General features: G+C 41.9%; 3 protein-coding genes across 4 annotated transcripts; all 3 read left to right on the top strand.

Moving 5' to 3' along the window:
- The first annotated feature begins 4 nt into the window (after positions 1-4).
- Positions 5-4,432, top strand: LOC306972710 (3-keto-steroid reductase/17-beta-hydroxysteroid dehydrogenase 7-like). 2 transcript variants are annotated; one of them, XM_079569412.1, is made up of 9 exons: positions 5-161; positions 465-668; positions 733-825; positions 921-1,035; positions 1,110-1,304; positions 3,723-3,827; positions 3,921-3,977; positions 4,042-4,140; positions 4,206-4,432. In XM_079569412.1, the coding sequence occupies exons 1-9, from the start codon at positions 127-129 to the stop codon at positions 4,284-4,286; spliced, it is 984 nt and encodes a 327-aa protein (XP_079425538.1). In that variant the 5' UTR covers positions 5-126; the 3' UTR covers positions 4,287-4,432. The 2 variants fall into 2 exon arrangements, 1 of the variants encoding a protein (XP_079425538.1); XR_013793532.1 differs by lacking the exon at positions 4,206-4,432 and having other exon boundaries at positions 3,723-3,823; positions 4,042-4,117.
- A 602-nt stretch (positions 4,433-5,034) lies between these two features.
- Positions 5,035-14,066, top strand: serbp1b (SERPINE1 mRNA binding protein 1b). The gene is made up of 9 exons (XM_079568704.1): positions 5,035-5,414; positions 5,875-6,055; positions 6,633-6,773; positions 6,859-6,930; positions 7,522-7,596; positions 7,832-8,009; positions 8,126-8,194; positions 8,271-8,456; positions 12,581-14,066. Exons 1-9 carry the CDS (start codon positions 5,159-5,161, stop codon positions 12,638-12,640), a joined length of 1,218 nt encoding a protein of 405 aa, XP_079424830.1. The 5' UTR covers positions 5,035-5,158; the 3' UTR covers positions 12,641-14,066.
- Positions 14,067-14,412: 346 nt separating this feature from the next.
- Positions 14,413-17,337, top strand: slc35d1b (solute carrier family 35 member D1b). The gene is made up of 13 exons (XM_079570237.1): positions 14,413-14,728; positions 14,836-14,869; positions 14,964-15,050; positions 15,120-15,187; positions 15,267-15,338; positions 15,405-15,473; positions 15,556-15,658; positions 15,719-15,811; positions 15,895-15,962; positions 16,047-16,125; positions 16,204-16,286; positions 17,164-17,213; positions 17,286-17,337. Exons 1-13 carry the CDS (start codon positions 14,523-14,525, stop codon positions 17,294-17,296), a joined length of 1,023 nt encoding a protein of 340 aa, XP_079426363.1. The 5' UTR covers positions 14,413-14,522; the 3' UTR covers positions 17,297-17,337.
- Positions 17,338-18,442: the final 1,105 nt, after the last annotated feature.

The raw sequence follows: 18,442 nt of genomic DNA, 5'->3' as shown, positions 1-18,442 counted from the left end.
ACGCCTGCTCAAATGGAGCTGGCGTTTCAGCTGCTTTGTCGTTATCGGACCATGGGGTAGTTCAGTTCTTCATGTGTTACGTACACATCTGTATGTATGTCTTAGTTTTGTGAAGTTGTGAAGAGAATGGAGCGGATTGTAGTTGTCACCGGCGCAAACAGGTAAGTAACTTGTTTAGGCTTAAGCGAGAAAGAGTCTCTTCAGGCACGAAATGATTATAATCAGGTAGTTAGAAGTGCAAGTTTTATATTGTTTTTTTTTAAATATTGCGCATATTGGTCACTCTTACAAATGGTGCATGTATGTCTATTCAATAGCCTTTGTTTCCGCATTTCGGACAGGATTCTTTTACGGTTGTTATTAATTATAGTTTTTTGCTATCTTCATTCATAGACATTACGCCCTTAATGACCCATACCTCTCCCGTGTCTCTTACTGAATAAACAAACAAGCTTTCCCCACAGTGGCATTGGGTTGGCGCTGTGTGAGAGGCTGCTCACACAGGACAGTGCTCTGCGGCTCTGTTTGGCCTGCAGGAACATGCAGCGGGCTGAAGCAGCGCGTGCTGCCCTCCTCACCTCTCACCCCAGCGCCCTCGTGGATCTGCTTCATCTGGATGTAGGCTCTGTGAAGTCCGTGCTCAAGGCTGCTCAGGAGGTCCAGGCCAGGTAAAGAGGATGTTGAATTCAAACTTTTAATATTTCTGTAACATTTACTGTACCCTCTCCACAGGTACAGTAAAGTTGATTATTTATATCTAAATGCTGGAATTATGCCAAATCCACAAGTGGACTTCAAGAATCTTTTCAAAGGCCTTTTTTCCAGGTAAATTAATGTTATTCATAATTTATATTTTCACAAATGTTCTGTTCTTTTGGTATGATTTCTCCTTGTGTCCATTTTCCATGATCTCCTTTTAGGAATGTCGTTCATATGTTTGCAACAGCGGAGGGTCTCCTAACTCAGCAGGACCAGGTCAACTCAGATGGCCTGCAAGAGGTCTTTGCTACAAACCTTTTTGGTCATTTTCTTTTGGTAAATGAAGCATACAAATAGGCACATTTCATTATTTAGTATACTTTCTGTTTGACTGTGTTTTTGTGTGGCAGATAAGGGAGTTAGAGCCGATGCTTTGTCAGGCTGATCTCACATCCAGCGTCATTTGGACCTCTTCAAGTAATGCTCGTCGCTCTGCCTTCAGTTTAGAGGATATCCAGCACAAAGATGGGAAAGAGCCCTACAGCTCCTCCAAGTACGCCTCTGACCTGATCAGTCTGGCTCTTAATCGACACATGAACAGCCAGGTTTGTTTTCTGTGCGCTGTGTCATAAACGGAATTATGTTTTTCTTGTGCCGCTCGATAAACTGAAATACAATTGTGCAATATGACCTGTATCATTGAATATGCTATATTTAATTTAATTAATCATCATGTCCTCTGCAAACATAAAAATACCCTGTGTTATCTGTTTAAAGGAACAGGCCACTGTTTTTCCATACTGAGATATGTTCTTACCTGAGTGAGACGAGTTGATGTGTAGCTGTCTGGTTTTTACGTGTGCCCTCAGTCACGCAAAAAAGACCAAAGATGTGGTTAACATTTCGCCTCTCCTCCTCTCCTCTATGGGGCCAAAAGGGGGTGAAGTTAGAAGCAACCAAGCTCTTCCACGTTTTCCCTATTTAAAGAGTAACTAAACACCAAATCCACTTTTTTTTGCTGATAAACGGTCTAAATGGTTGTTGAATAGAGTTAGCTACATGTCCCAGTCAATATGTTGACATTTGGGGCAAACTTGTTCAAAATCTCACTTTAGTGTCTAAAACCGCATGGTTGGCGCCCCCTACTGGTTTCACGCAGCAACTACATTTGATATTTTGCGGTTGGAGGAGAGTGTGTCCACGGCGTCCACAAAACGTCATCAGTTCTGCCTCTGGGCCTCTGTGGCCCCGCCCACACACGCCTCCGCCTCCGTCACGTAGCAACCAGGACACGCGTCGCGCACACACCGCCTGAGCTCATGAGTCAGACCAGTAGATGGCGCCCCTGCGATGCTCACACTTCGGCTGAGGTGGTGTAGAGGAATAAATCCCTTAGAAAAGCTACTGTGCGATGCTCTCTCTCTGTTCGCAGTCACTGACAGCGAGCGAGGAGTCTACCAGAGGCGATCTTTTTTTTTTTTTTCGTAGGATAGTTGCTACTAGTGATGCGCGGGTTTCGGGTTCCACCGTCGTCTTTACAGCAGGTTTTTGGCGTAAATATACGTCGGATTTTCATAAAACAAGCAGCGTTTTGCAGCTTGTGATCCAGAGAACGCTTTTGTGGAGCTCATGTCTCCTATTTTCCTCCGTATGTGTGACTGTGGGTGTTTCCCAATTGCCAGGATCCTCGGCGTCTCGACCACTTCGGACGTCATTTGCGTCATCACGGCGCCGCCAAGTGGTGTTCCATTTCACTTGGACCACTCGCACCCTCGCAGCTCGACTCCTCCGTTTGGCTCATTTACGAAGGATACAGCAGTGGATCCTCCGCTGCCTCGGAGAGCTGAAATGACCCATGATGCACTGCAGCATAGTTTCTTTTTTCTTTTCTCGCAAAACTTTATTAGTTTGAACTCACTTTAAAAAAAGTTTTGTTCCACATAAACAGTTTCCTGGCCTCTGTTATTTATAAAACAGTTGTTTTAATGAGCATAGATTGACACGTGACATGACGCAGCCGCTCGCTCCGGAGGCCGTTCCATTTGAGCTCAAAGGCGGCGGGGAGAGGACACTCCGCTCCGTTTTGGAGGAGCCACCACCGAGGACGTCAACAAAGTGGCCAAACGGAGGACGGATCCTCGCAATTGAGAAACAGCCGGTGTGTGACTTCGCGTTAGGCCGACCTCTGCTCTCTTCCTCTCTTGCTCTTGCCCAGCGCTCTTCGGAGGGAGAGAGAGAGAGCGCGCGCGATGACACGCCGGTGCTGTTCATACGGATCATATTTGTAACGCGTAATATTTAATGGTTGCGGGTGCGGGGCGGGGCGGGTTGTAAAAATAGAACAACGTTGCGGGGCGAGCTGGGGCGGGTTAGAACCTGCTCCAAATGCGGGACCGCGGGTTGAAAAAAACCCTGACCCGCGCATCACTAGTTGCTACATCAAGCAATCACAAGTCATGAGAGTGTACCAACTCTCCTACGAAAAAATCAACCTTGCGCACAGTCGTGTAACAGCAGTCTGTCAGTCCTGTCAGATCTAGGGGCTTGGTCTGAGACTGTCAACAGAGCAGACCCCGCCTACACACTCACCCCCCTCGTCTCCCCCAAAGCCTCCGAGACCACCCCTTTCTCAGGAATTTTTGACTTTAGTTTTTTGGGTGGGGAAAGGCTCTGCCACGCCCGTTGAGTTGCACTTTAAGTATTTAAGTAGTAGTGAAGTGAAGATATCACTGTGCGGACATCGAAGTGCTCCTAACGTGTTATTACGCCTCACAATATAGTACCACTTTTTATCCGCTTAGAAAATCGACATGTTTAATTTTGTGTAACTATACTTGGATCGTAACTACTGTAACCGTATTTAAATAGGGGAAACGTGGAAGAGCTTGGTCGCTTCTAACTTTACCCTTACCCTACGCTTTTAAAGTTCCATGTACTGATTCTCAAACAAATTGTAAATTGCATCACAATTAGGTAGTTTTCCAAAAATGATTCAAAATTGATTCTGTTGTTATTTTTGGCAGGGGCTTTATTCAGCCGTTGTTTGCCCTGGTATGGTGATGACTAATTTGACCTATGGCATTTTGCCCCACTTCTTCTGGACTCTCATCATGCCAATAATGTGGTTGGTATGTTTTATTAGCCATTTTCTTTTCTTTCATTTTTGCCTCTTTTTGTTATAAATCATCTAATATTCTTTGGCATTTGATTTTCCCCAACAGATAAGACTGTTCACTAATACATTCACGATAACACCGCACAACGGCGCTGAAGCTCTGGTATGTTAGATGACAGTACATCATTTAATACATGTAAAACTGTAATTTAATATCCTCTCCTCAGCACTGGCTGTTCCTTCAGAAGCCTCAGTGTCTGGATCCAAGGTCAAAGTATCATAGTTTGACATCAGGCTTTGGAAAAAATTATACACAGCCTCAAAAAGTAAGTATTTGATGCTCCTAAATCGAATACATTTCAAGTAAACTGATGTGTCTTTTAACTTTTAGATGGACATTGATGACTCGCTGTCTGAAGATCTTTATTCAGCACTTATTGAACTTGAAGAAGAAGTGAAAAGAAAGCTGTAACATCATATTACTTCAGTTTTATTTTTATTGTGTAAAATACCTACATTTCTTGTTGTAGTAATGTCAATTGCAGAAGAAAAGGTACAGATGTATTTCTACTTTCTTACTGTGTTCTTGGGGGAAAAAATAAAGCTAAATCTTGCATACATTGAATATACTCTATTCATTGACCACCGCATTAGTATTATTATAATAATGCAAACTAGTATTTCTCCACATGTGGTCAGAGATGAGGCGTTTTGCTGCATTTCTTGTGGACTCTCATGTCAATAATGTGGTTGGTATGTTTTATTAACCATTTACGTTCTTTCTCTTCTCTTTTTGTAACTAATCATTTATTAGGCGATTGTTTTGCATTTGCTTCACCCAACAACAGACAAGACTTCACAATAACAACACATGTAAAACTGTAATTTAATATCCTCTCCTCAGCACTGGCTGTTCCTTCAGAAGCCTCAGTGTCTGGATCCAAGGTCAAAGTTTCATAGCTTGACAGGCTTTGGAAAAATAAAGCTAATTCTGGCCTAAATTGAAACTATTCTATTCATAAACCTTCGTTGTCCGTATTACCACTGGATTCACCAATCTGCGTGTAATCCCAGAGACTGGGGCATCTAAGCGAAGGCTTCTCCGCACAAGAGGTCAGAGATGAGAACAGGGTCTCTGACAGCTAGCTCGAGCACATGATTACATAATGTCAATAAAAACATTGCACAGGCCTGCAGACATTGGTGGGCTGCGCAGTGTCCCGGATGGTGCTCGCACCGGAAGAGAAGGGGCAGCTCTCCCAGCCATCTTGTGGCAGCATCCTGAGCGGTGTTCGCATCAAGCCTCGTAGAATCGGAGGTGAATCCCGCTGAAGGGGCGCCATCATGCCCGGACACCTGCAAGAAGGATTCGGCTGCGTCGTGACCAACCGGTTCGACCAGCTATTAGATGACGAGACCGACCCGTATGAGATCCTAAAGGCTGCAGAAAATAAGAAGAAGGAGGCGGCCGCTGCTGGCATAACCAAGACCGCGGCTCAAGCTGCTAAACAGCCGAAGAAGGAATCTCAGAAAGACAGGAAAAACCCGCTGCTAGACAAAAAAGACGAGTCTCAGCCGCCTGTCCCCCTAAAGAAAGAAGGTACGGTTGGCTCCAGCCTGTCGTTAATGTAAGTGCACTAAGGTCTGTGCATCCTCCGCTGCAGCTTGTGCTAGCCTGGCTAGCTCCAGCTGGAGGAGAGCGGAGCCAAACCGTGTGAGATCAATGTGGACCACTCATCATGTGCAGTCTATGTCTAGAGGAATAATTACATGTATGTTTTTCTACCGGAGCGGTCGCTTGTTGTCCCATCAGTGTACGATGAAATGTCACTCCCCCTCCACACAGCAGTGTTTACTATGTGCTGACAGGCTGCATGTTTTGCAAAACATATTGCCTCTAATGTGAGCTTTAAGGAGGGCTATTGTTTATGCCTTTCCTAAATCACATCCAAACCATAGCCAGGATGTAATCAATGTAAACATTCAAAGTACATAGCGTTAGCTTGACTTCAGGTAGATGATGCTCAGGCAGCCTGATGACAGGCCTCTGTGTTTGGCAGGTATCAGACGGGTCGGTAGAAGACCGGATCAGCAGGGCCAGCCTGGTCCTCAGCACCAGGGTGGACAAGGTGAGGGGCGGCCTGTTGACAAAAGGCCTGACAGGAGACCACCTCGAGAGCGGCGCTTTGACAAACCATCTGAGGACAAGCCCGAAGGAGGTGGCGAGTTCTCCACGGACAAGTGAGTGAAAGTGATGAACATTTGGAAACGAGCACATTTGCACATGCTGCCTGAGGCCAGTTTGCCTTGACAAGCTCAGTGTGATCAGAGGCAGGTGCATGAATGTTTGTGTTCAGCACTGAGTGTGTGAAACCATCAAATAACCAAACAAACGTGCTACGTGAAATTGCATTCATCAAATGGGTATGACCTTTCTCACTCCACACTATTATTTATCAATAATGTTGTGTGCAATTATGTTGAACTTGGTGCAACGAGACCTTTTTCCCCTTTGCTTCAGAAATGTCTATTATGCAGCACAAGTAAATGCAGATTGCTTTAGAAGGGTTCATATCCTAACATATCTTTGCCCAACTGTTTTATTGCAACTTTGAAGCAGATGGGAATTTAAATCTTGTGCAAAAAAAAACAACATATTAAACTTAATAAACATGTTCATGGGGAAAATGAAAAATTATGAGTACTGGTAGATATTGTTTGCTTGATGAAACGTAACTATGTTTTGCAGCCACTGCCCATGATATAAACATGTCTGTATAGACATAGATGCTGATTAACTGTATTGTGTTGGTTGTAGGCCTTCAGGAGACAGGCCCCCCAGAGGGCGTGGTGGCGGCAGGGGTGGGCGCGGTGGCCGGGGACGAGGAATGGGTCGTGGAGACTGCTTTGATTCACGTGGGAAACGAGATTTTGACAAACATAGTGGCAATGACAAATCGTAAGTGAAGATTATAGGACTATTATAAGCTTGACAATGTTTTTTAAGTTGATCTGATTTTTATCTCTTCCTTGTTTTGCTTCAGCAGCCAGAAGAGTGAAGAAAAGCGTGGTGGCAGTGGTTCAAACAACTGGGGCCCTGTTAAGGATGAGAGCAAGTAAGAAATGAACAAAGTGAAATTAAATATGTTTGTTTAGTCTGATCTTTAAAGAATTTCAGAAGCTCATGTAAAGGTGGGACTTGGATTGGTAGGGCCTTTATTCAAATTTCCCAGATTGAACTAACCGAACTGGCCAGGGTTGATTCTAGTCCGACAACAGCGCCCCCTGGGAAAACATTAATGTACTCCACCACTCTCAAGCTAATTTCTTTGTTTCTGTCCACCCGGTTTAAAGTGAAGACAAAGACTGGTAACTTTGACGTGTTCATTGATTTGATGTGTTATTGCTTATAGGCATTAGCTTAATATATGTATGTTAGTTTTCTTTCTCTTTATTTTTTTGCAGTGCTACAAAGTTAGTTAGTGTCAAACCTTGTTTCGCCCCATACACCCTGAACCTACTGTGAACCATATCCAGTCATTCAGCACTCAGCTCTGCCACTATATTGAGACACAAGGGTCTGATCAGCTCTCTGTTGATATCAGGCCAGAATGGGATGAGTGTAGTCTGTGTAGACTGTACATATTAATGTAATGATTGATGGTACATTGTGAAATAACTTGCCTAATGTCTATTTTTGCCCTCAGTGAGGCTGAGCAGACTCCTGCTCCTGAGACGGTCCCTGAGGGAGAGGAGAGTGCTCCTGCTGGCTCTGAAAACAAGTGAGATTTGATGATAATGATTAAGACATAGGTCATTATGTCCTTAAGACATAGATTAGTCTTTTGTAAAGGCCTCAAACATATATTCTCATGTCTGCTGGTATTTTTATCACAAATGTTGGTGCAAATGGGATAAACATTGTCTGACCTGCTGGCCTCAGGATTAGAGACTATGCATAGAGCTAAGAGGATTGTTTGTTTGAAGTTCACGGTTTGTCCTATTTTAACTTTTCAGAGAAAATGAGGTAGAAGAAGTAAAGAATGAAGGTCCCAAAGAGATGACACTGGACGAGTGGAAGGCCATGCAAGACAAGGAGCGCACCAAAGTGGAGTTCAACATTCGCAAACCCAATGAAGGAGCCGACAGCCAGTGGAAGAAAGGATATGTGCTGCACAAGTCCAAGAGCGAAGATGTAAGCCATCTGTACTGTTTGTTCATATTACTATGTCCTCTACACAAGTATAATTTTATGATTTACGGTTAATGTAACTACCTTGTTTACTGTAAACTACACTGGTATGTCAACAGAGGCCAGTTGGAGCTTTGATTGACACCACGGAGGCAGAAGTAGAAGCCAACAACACTCTTTACCAGAAGGTATCCATTATTTTAAGAAGTTGTGGAATGATTTTTAAATACATCCACTTTATTTATGCCTGTTTTTCTTGTGCAGGGCACTCCTGATGAATCAAGTGATCATCATTTCCGTAAACCAGCTAACGACATTACATCCCAACTTGAAATCAACTTTGGAGACCTGGGCCGCCCAGGGCGCGGGCGTGGGGGTGCTCGCGGAGGCCGGGGCAGCCGCGGTGGGGGAAGCAGCCGACCGGCACGTGGGGGAGGACGCTCTGACAAGGTAACAATAAAAGCTGTTGTCACAGCTCTAACAACATAGTTCAGTTAGAATGAATGGGTTTGAAAACCACTGAGTCTGAAACCCTATTGTGGTGAGTTAAGTCCTATGATAACAGGACTGGACTTGTGCCGCTGGTGTTCGAAAGGGCAGTCAGTATAGCGTCCATAAAGTTGTTTTAATATTAGCTTATCAGGGCTCTAGACCAAAAAGTTTGGGGCAAATTTCTCAAGCAAAGGTCCAGGACATAATGAGATCTTATTGCCCAAAAAATTAATCCTCAAATCCAAGTCCATCAGAGCTGCTATTTCAGTGAGACAGGGGGTGTTATGTTGATGCCCTCTGGGCGCTGCTATAATGTGTCGCAAGCAACAAAGAATCATTATTTGTTGTCTTTCATACCTTCAGCTATTAAACTGCTAAACAAGGCTGAATCCCATTTCTAATCAGTAATGTGTCTTAAGGAAGCTCCAAATGAATTGCTCTATTGAGGATAAAGTTTTCTGAATCTGATTTCCAGTTTCATCATAGGAACGCTGTGGCTTGTACATTGGTAATTACATTGGAAATTAGTTTTAGGGATGCACCGATCGAGCCTGGCCTTAGTCATCCGTAAATTCTGGTCAATTACAATTGCCCTGCATGTACGTCTGGGCTTGATCTCAGTGGCTGCGTTACATCGGTTGACGTTCTACCTACCATTCAGCGAGCGGGGGAGGCGGGTGTTGAAGGTGACGTCAAGCATTTGCGCCGATTTGCGGGTTGTAGTTTGGCAATGGTGGCAGATCCGAAAGTAATGGAAGTAATGGCTCCCAAATATCCAAAAAATAAAATTGGAATGTGCAAGGAATGTCCCCAAGAGTTATGATGGCTGCTTAACTCACTCGGGCGCATTACATACGTCACGACCAAACGCTAGCAAAAATCAGATCCAATCGTTTCAAAGGAGTTCACCCTGCTGTATATCACTGTAAAGCGAAGAATTCAATCGCTGAGTTAGTTTTAACCTCCACAAATGTATTTTTGATTGCGGCACAAAATGCCACGGTTAGCATCTGTGTGTTAAAGCTAGCAGTAGCATGCTAATGTTGACATCAACTAATCAAGGCTGCCACAGAAACTATGGTACAAATACCTAAAGTAGCCCAATAAAATAAATCGGCCAGTGCTGAAGCCACGTGTTTGTATTTTAGTTTAAGAAATAAGATCTAACAGTTGTAATGATCAGATCACTTCATGTGAGTTGCTTATGTTGATGTGACCTAAAGCATGTCTTGTAGCCAAGGATATTTAGTGTAGAAACGTCCAGTGATCCTTGTTTAATGTTTATCCATTAGTTTATCAATAGATAAAGTTGATAATTGATCCGTAACATTGTGACTTTATTGATCTTGAAATGGAGAAAAGAGTGAATATTTTTTTTCCCTCAGAGAAAGCCACTTTTATGAAAGTCTCTTGGTATGGGTAAATATCAGACACTCAAACCTCCAGCATCGGTGTCGGTGGTAAAAACAAACAAAAAAGCTGGATCGGTGCATCTCTAATTACGTTTAAAAGTTTTGGCTGTATTTTCAGATACGTTTGGGTGGGTTTGGCCCTGATAACTAGAAACCCTGACAGCAAGGACAGTGACATGAGCCGAGAGACACAGATACTGAAGTTTCTCTGACTTTGTGTGAGATCAGATCCCAGAGCCTCCACCTAACGTATCAGCATTACAGCCTCCGGGATGTGTCTGTATCCACACGGGAGTCCACCTGTTCACGACTTAGGCACTAGACCAGAGATCTACGACGTAGCTCAGGAGCGAGCTCTACAGCCCTTTCATGGTAGCTCGCCAAAGGCTACAGTTTTACATGCGCTTCTTAAGTTCCATTTTAGAGTTTTGAACACAGTGAACAGAATCTGCCAACACTTTTGTACATTAAGTAAAGTTTTAGGACAAAATTACATTTTTCTTCAACTATCAAAATATAATATTGACTACTTCCTCTCCTCAGTGAACTCCTAAGAATAGTTAAGTATCTTTGAAACATAAGTAGCTCCGTGACGTTTCTGTAGCGTAAATGTAGCTCATCGGGTAAAAGAAAAAGTTGGAGATGTGATGTGCGGTTCAGGATTTTTTTTTCCTGCCTGCAGGCCTGCATTTGGAGCAGTTTCTAACCCAGCCTGCCCCACAATGTTGTTACTATTTTTCAACCCGCACCTCCCTGCAACCATTAAAAATTATGCATTATAAGTATGATGGTCTGCATAGACCACGGCTTTCTGTACGAAAAGAACAGAAAAGCTAGTAACAGGATGAAAGTCTTCAAGAGGCAGCAATGAGGCGTAATAATCTTTAGTTTTAATCATTCCTAAATGAACAGGACTGGCTCATCTGTTCACGCTCTGTCTACCAGCCCCATTCTCTGTCTCCTCATTGAGTGGAAAACACATGCAAAATGTGTTCATTTATTTAGATCCATCCATCTTCTTTCACTAGGGCCGGGTTGCAGAGGCAGCAGTCTGAACAGAGGTGCCCAGACTTGACACGGTCACTTTCTCCAGATCTTCTGGGGGATCCTGAGGCGGTATCAGGCCAGCTTAGAGACTTAGTCCCTCCAGCGTGTCCTGGTCTGCGTCCGAAACCATCAAATTATAGCATCCTAACCCTGGCAGACTGCAGGCCACACAAAAGCGCATGCCACCACCTACTGTATTGCATATGCAACAATGGTGTCCAAGTAAAGACATTTAAGGAGAAAAAAAAAGAAAACTCCAAATAAACCATCACATTTCCCTTTAGCTTATTTAGTCTCAACAGCTGTTTCATAAAGCTACAGTATGCAAATTAGTAAGTTTCTACTAAATGAAAGCAAAAGCACAAATTGCCTTCATTTAAGCCATTTACTGAGGCCTCTTTAAAACCTGACATGTGACTGTGCTGAGATGACTGGAACATGTATTTTTGTCACTTTCATAAAGTTTGGCTTATGCAGAATCTCATCCTATAGTTTTGTTAGTTAAATGTGCTCCTGTCAATCAACAGCAGGGTGGGGGCAAGGGGGGTGGAGGGATTGGCACGCGGTCACTTATGGGATGGCACATAGCTCCTAATCACCGGTGAGTTAGCATCAGAGGTCCCTATGCTAAAGTGGCTATAATAGTTAGCATTGAGGCTCCTTCCCCTAACTCCTTCCTAACTGACAGATCAATTTGGAGGCTTATTATCATGGTGGACGACGCACATCCGGTTTGGCGCAAGACCTCTTACCAATCTGCTCATTTTGGATGTAGCATCAGTCTTCCCAGGGTTCTCCTCACAATGAGCCATGTCCGGGACACCTCCCCTGTTAAGCACCTTTGCTGGATGATTGTTCATCATCCAGTCCATCGCTCATCAAACACGCTCTAGACAACACTCTTTTAGAGGCATTTTTCAGAAAACGCTCAACCTTCTTTTGCTAATTGTCCATCAAAGATGCAGACTTTGATTCAGCTACAAACTCGCTGTCACACGCCAGGGCTGCTACTAGGCAAGGCAAGGCAAGTTTATTTGTAGAGCACAATTCATACACAAGGCAATTCAAAGTGCTTCACAAGTAGAGTACTACACTCTGTGTTGGAACAAAAGGCTGTTTCCAATATAGTGTATACAATAGCAGCTAGTAGTCAGCAATAGCAGCATTGTTTTTGATATAGTACTATACTTAGGTATGCATCTCTGAAGAGTGCATGTGCTACCAGGAAAAAAAAATAATTTCAGTCCTGATTTGTAAATTTGGTTGCTCAAAAACTGACAGTAAGAATGAACCAATTTCGTTACGCAATATTTGAATAAGGAAAAGCAACAGAAAACTCCAGCCAAATCACAAGTACAAATGTTAATGTGGCCACCACCTTGCAGCACGGGCAACATTAATGCAATAAGAGAATTCCATATCTGCAAATCACAATCCTCTTTCAAATGGTCACTGACTTATTCCATGACGATGCTTGAGAACTGAATTACCTTTTGAATTACCCTGTACTAGTTTCAGATGTGCTGAAAGCTATGGGGCACCATCTGAAAATGTTATGATTCTCTTAACTTGAGAACATGAAATTCTATTGTGCAATTGATTTCAAATCCGTCTCATTTGCAGGCCAGCGGAGTGTCTGTTCCTAACGTCGATGACCCTGAGGCCTTCCCAGCCCTGGCCTAGGCCTTGTCCACGCCACCTGCCCACCCATGAGCCCCTCCGGGCCCCCCCTCTACGAGGCTTGCATGCTTACAACACCCCCAAGTATATAAGAAAACAATGAAAAAAAAGTACAGTCATCCCATTCCTCCATCACCAAAGGACTAAGATTTTACATGTTTTAAGGAGAACAAAACAAGCCGATGGAAAAAGGACCTCTTGTTACACTGAAGTTTTGTATCTACGAACGTGAAAGCAGGGATGTTTTCAACAAACTGTTTTTCTTTTTTCCCTCCACAAATTATGCATACTTCACTGTTTTGTGCTGCTACATTTTCTTCAAATTGGCTGAAGTGCAGCTCTGTCCCTTCAGCTTTTGTGCTCTTCATGATTTTAGATTAGTATTTCATCTACTGGAGTTCCTCCCCAGTAACAACACTGATGTGGTAGCACTACACTACATAGGACTTTTAATAGTTACTGAAATGTGGCTAAACTTGCTTTTAAAAAGTGTAATTATGCTAAACCTGAACCTAGCTGCCCATTCCTTTGCAAGGCTGAAATTTAAAATGGGTATCCAGGTGAAGTGGTATTTTTCTGCTTGTTGTGCAGTGAAAAGTACTTGCCTCTTTCCTTTTTGATAGCTTGCCTTTTTTGGTGGACCAGTGGTTAGTTTTGTACCCCTGATGTGCTACCTGTGTTTTCAGGGTGTTTCGGGGCCCAATGTATATTTTAAGCTGGTCCTGTTAGGTCATAGAGACTGTAATGTTTTTGGACCACTAAGCAATTATTTTATTTTGTTAAAATATTTGTATGTATGTGAAGGTATGTGTGTGTGCACTGGTGTGACCCTGAATGTGTGAAGATGACGGCTTGTTACTTTTAAGTATTCCTGGTTATTTTTGGCACATTTTTCAGACGAGTTAAATGCTTAACCGTTTCATTTTAGTTATGATTGGCTGTGTATATTTATACATATCTTGGAGCGTCTGTCACTTATTTCAGATCTCAAAGAACATGTTCCAAATCATGCTCACTGTTCAATGTTTTTGTCCAAACTCCAGCACAAATTCAGAGTTTGTAAAAGAAAAAAAAAGAAGAAAGTGTATATATATATAAATATATCATTGCTGTCATTGTGAAACAAATTCCACAGCTACAGAATGTAATGTAAGCTTATGGTGCTTCTGCCACCTGTGTCAGCACTTCTAGTGAGCATCTTATTTCAGTGAAGTGAAGTGGGTATATATTTCACATGGGACTGGGAATGTGGGATGAAAATACTGTAAAAAGTGACTTAATTTAAAGCTTTATGTTGTGCTTTGTAAAGACTTGCTGGCAATGTCCTGATACAGGTGGCTGGAGTGGTTTTATGTTGGACTCTGGCCACATGATGGTAATAATTTCTCTGCAAACATCCCTGTTCAAATAAATTGCTTTAGAGGTGTTACATTTTCTCATGGTTCAATCGTGGTTTACCACTCAAAGTATGCAACTTTTTATGTGGAAAAAAAAAAGTTTATCTGTGCGTCTTTGACCTTGTAGTGACCCAGAGTGGTCAGCATGATGCCTTTACTTTCGTCACAGTGGGACTCTCCAGGGTCAACTTTCAGAAGGGTTTCACTGCTCTTACCAGAAAACCTATAAAACAATTGAACCTGGCGCATTGTAGAAACCACTGTGATGGAAACTTATTTTGTGTTTAGCATTAAAAGTTGCATACTGCACCTTTTTAAATGATTTTTTTGTCGTCACATAGATCATAGTTCACATTCATTACATTAGAAAATGAACTCATAGCTCAGATCATAGCCGTGCTCTCACATATATGGATCCATTTAGTAGAACAAATAATCCCAAATCCAGCTATGCGAGTGGGTGTGTCATATGAAGATGGAAACTGCGCATGCGCGAGTCTCAGGACAAGTATTGTAATATGGCAGAGCAACTGAGACGACGTGGGGGTTCAGATGAGTCCAAACTGTCTAAAGAGGTGCCTGGTAAGGTTGACAAGGACAATGAACTCTTCCCAAAGCTGCTCTCTGCGGGCTTCTACGGCGTCAGCTCGTTTCTGATTGTGGTCGTGAACAAAAGTGTTCTCACCAACTACAGGTAACCAACCCTCTGGTCATAGTACAACTCTTGACCGTGGCCTTTTATTTTTGTTTCACGACAATAGCAATCGAAAATGTGCCACTAAAAAAAAACATCTGTTACAGTTTTCCATCCTCAACATGTGTTGGAATCGGCCAGGTAAGTTTAGATTAGCTCAACTTTAAACCAGTGCTTCTGCAAGTACCAAGTGCGACCACAATATCAACTGGCTGCACGCTTGTTTGTTTTGCAGATGCTTGCAACAATAGTTGTTTTGAGGCTTGGGAAGATGCTTGGTGTCATCTCATTCCCTGACATAAGTTTGAATATACCAAAAAAGGTGGGCCTGCACAATAGCAATAGCTTGAATGACAACATTTGATATTCCATTTTCCTCCCATTGTTACAGATGTTTCCACTGCCTCTACTTTATGTTGGAAATCAAATATCAGGACTCTTTGGAACACAGAAACTCAAGTTAGATAAATCATATTTTTGATTAGCTGATTTGTGGATATACAGTAGCATTAAAATCCTTGCATTTCTCTCTTCCCAGTCTACCCATGTTCACTGTCCTAAGGAGGTTCAGCATTTTACTGACGATGGTGTTTGAGGGATTCCTTCTGAAGTAAGTCAGGCCTGTCTTTAACTCTCGCAATCTCACGCCATTCAATCGCTTTTTATTCCTCCACAGAAAATCTTTTGCTACATCTATAAAAATGACAGTGTTCACTATGATCTTTGGGGCCTTTATAGCAGCCAGGTATGGCAGTAGACTCCTGAACCACACACAGCAAAAAGATACTTTTTAATGTGGTGTTTTATTTTGTTTTTTCCTTTTGCAGTTCTGATTTAGCCTTTGACTTGGAGGGATATATTTTTGTAATGTTGAACAATGTCATGACAGCAGCTAGTGGAGCATATACGAAACAGAAACTTGACTCAAAGGTAAATTGGTGCTTCTGACACAATACACAATAAATAATAACTTTTCATGTCTTTTTACAGGTGCTTGGTAAATACGGACTTCTCTACTACAATGCTTTGATCATGATTTTTCCCACTGTGGCTTACTCGTACTTTGTGGGAGATTTGCAAATGGTGAGTGTGCCGTGTAAAAACACTGTAAACACTGTATGTTATCAGAGTTGTTAGTTTTCTTATTGTCCTGTGTTTGCACAAAGGGCCTGGAGTTTGGTGGATGGTCAGATGTGACGTTTGTCGTGCAGTTTGTGCTTTCTTGTGTTATGGGGTGAAGTAGCTTTTCCTGGTGTTGGTTTGTATTTTTATACAGATAATCATTGCTTGACCCGGTCTTTTTGTGTTCTCATTTTAGCTTTATTTTGATGTACTCCATCATGCTATGCACACAGTTCAATTCAGCCCTCACCACGAGCATAATAGGATGCATCAAGGTTTGACAGTTTAATCGATACTTTAACTTAGTTTGAACATTCATATTCTCGCAGTGACAACACTGTTCATTTCTACAGAATATCTTGGTGACTTACATCGGGATGGTATTTGGAGGAGACTACATCTTCACTTGGACCAACTTTCTTGGTCTAAATATCAGGTATAGGCAAAGCTAATTTTATTCGCTGAACACTTCAGTATAGAGCAAAATCTAAAAGATACATTATGTACACAAAAAAAATACACAAATGGGTGTCAGTGTTCTGCATCATTGAGGGGCTGGAGATGACCACAGTTTGTGAAGGTACATGTAAGGGTGTGTGTGATCACCAGCGATGCTGAAGGCTTTGTGGGTGAGACTCAGTGGCGGCTTTTGGTTTCAAACAGGGGAAGCTCATGATGTTTTCCATTCTTTATCACAGACCTGCATAAACCTGCACCAACATTTGACCCTACAATTTTACACACAGCCTTCTGTGTTCATACAAGATTTATTTAGACTTTTGACTTTTTGGGGAAAGCAACTAAAACAAGTCCAAAACAGGTTTAAACTGGAACAATATCAAACTTAATCTAAACTAAGCTAAATCACTATGCACTGGAGGCTCCTAAGAAGGGTGCAGGACAGGCACCATACTCGAATCAAGTGTTGTTCTTGGAGAAAGTTTATCACGTAGTCCTCTTTACTTTACTTTACTGTATTTTGAAGGAAACAGTATTTTTGAGCAAAACATTTGTTTACTTTTCCCAAAATGAGTAAATCTGCGTGAGAAATTCATGGTGACTGAAGAAAATGAATCCAAATTGAAATGTTTCGAAATTTTATTTTATTTTTCTTGGATCACTTCTGTTTTGAGTACATTAGCATTGTTACTCATAATTGACTTTTATTTTGGCTAGACCATTCACCTTTGCATACCGCACAAAGTTGCAGTAGGTCAGAATGCTCTCTTGTGCACATGATGGGGCTGGGACTCCTGCTGTTCTCAGGAAACTGCTATTGCTATGAAATCACATGACATTCAATTCTTTCACAGTATTGCTGGAAGCCTGGTATATTCATACCTCACGTTCACGCAACAAAAAAGTAAGCATAACAAGTGGAGCAAGTGGTTCATTTTATTAGAGATGATCTGACTGAAATGGTTAAATCTTTCAGAAAACGTGTGACATGAGTGATTGCTCATGCAGAAGAGGACGGCAGCCTGTTTATATTTGATAGAAATCACTATTTTAAGAAATCTGTGATTTAATTGTTTTTTACAAATCAAACTTGAAGTAGCAAGTTTTTTTATTGTACATTTGCTGTCAAGGCTGTATTTCAACAACGTAACACACATGGTCATTCTTTGCATACACATTTATTGGTCATTTACACAAAAATAAACATTTCAAAGCAACAACTTCATGGACTTTTCTTGAGAAAAATTAATCTTGAATTTCATGTTTGAGGTACAAACCAATACTCACATTTGGCGGCTACTAACTTTACCAAAAATAAATTAAATGTGTTTAGCATGTGAAGCTGATATGTTGAAGACCACTTTTGTGAATCCATGAACTGAAGACACGAGCTTCAAGTCAACCTCCACACAAATCACAAGTAGCAGTTTATGAGTCTTACAGGCAAAGTGCAGTTGATGATACGCTATCTGAATAAAATATCCATCTCAAGAAAAGCATGGCATACAAAAGTAATAGACAGTACAGACATGAGCCAAACAGTTATAAAAATGTACCAACGGCTGAAGGTAAGAAAACTATACAATGTTTACATTAAAAACAGACATTCTGTCTAGTAAAAACAAACTGTCGAGTACTATGAAAATCCAAAAATACAGCAATCTCTGACATGAGTTCATACAGGACATCACTGATGTCAGCCTTTACACAAACAAACCTGCTGGTTTATTAACGGGTGCAGTTGTTGTACAAACCATTATACGTCGAGGAGTTACAAAGTTTTCCTGCTGGGTTTCACTCGCACTTCATGAGAAACAATCCATCAAAGTGCAACTGGCAAGTTAAGCAAATGTTGCAGTTCATTTTCAACAGATCAGGTTAATCAGATATTTAAATGACTTGGGTAGCAAAAGCCATCTATTTGCTTTTATGTTAAAAATATAAAAAATCTCTGAAGTATAAAAATATTGGGAGTTATTTAAACATACAAATAGAAGACAGTGGTTCTTGGCAAGATCAAGAGTCCAAGATGGGAGAAAAAAGATGCAAGATGTTGAGCAGAATGTGATGAAGTTGTGGCGCTTTGGAATGAGCTTCTCAGTCAGCCAGTTTATGTAGAGGTCAGGGGCCTTG

This window comes from Gobius niger, assembly GCF_951799975.1.
Source record: "Gobius niger genome assembly, chromosome: 13".
NCBI classification, from domain to species: Eukaryota; Metazoa; Chordata; class Actinopteri; order Gobiiformes; family Gobiidae; genus Gobius; species Gobius niger.
This window is presented reverse-complemented; position numbering and strand designations above follow the sequence as displayed.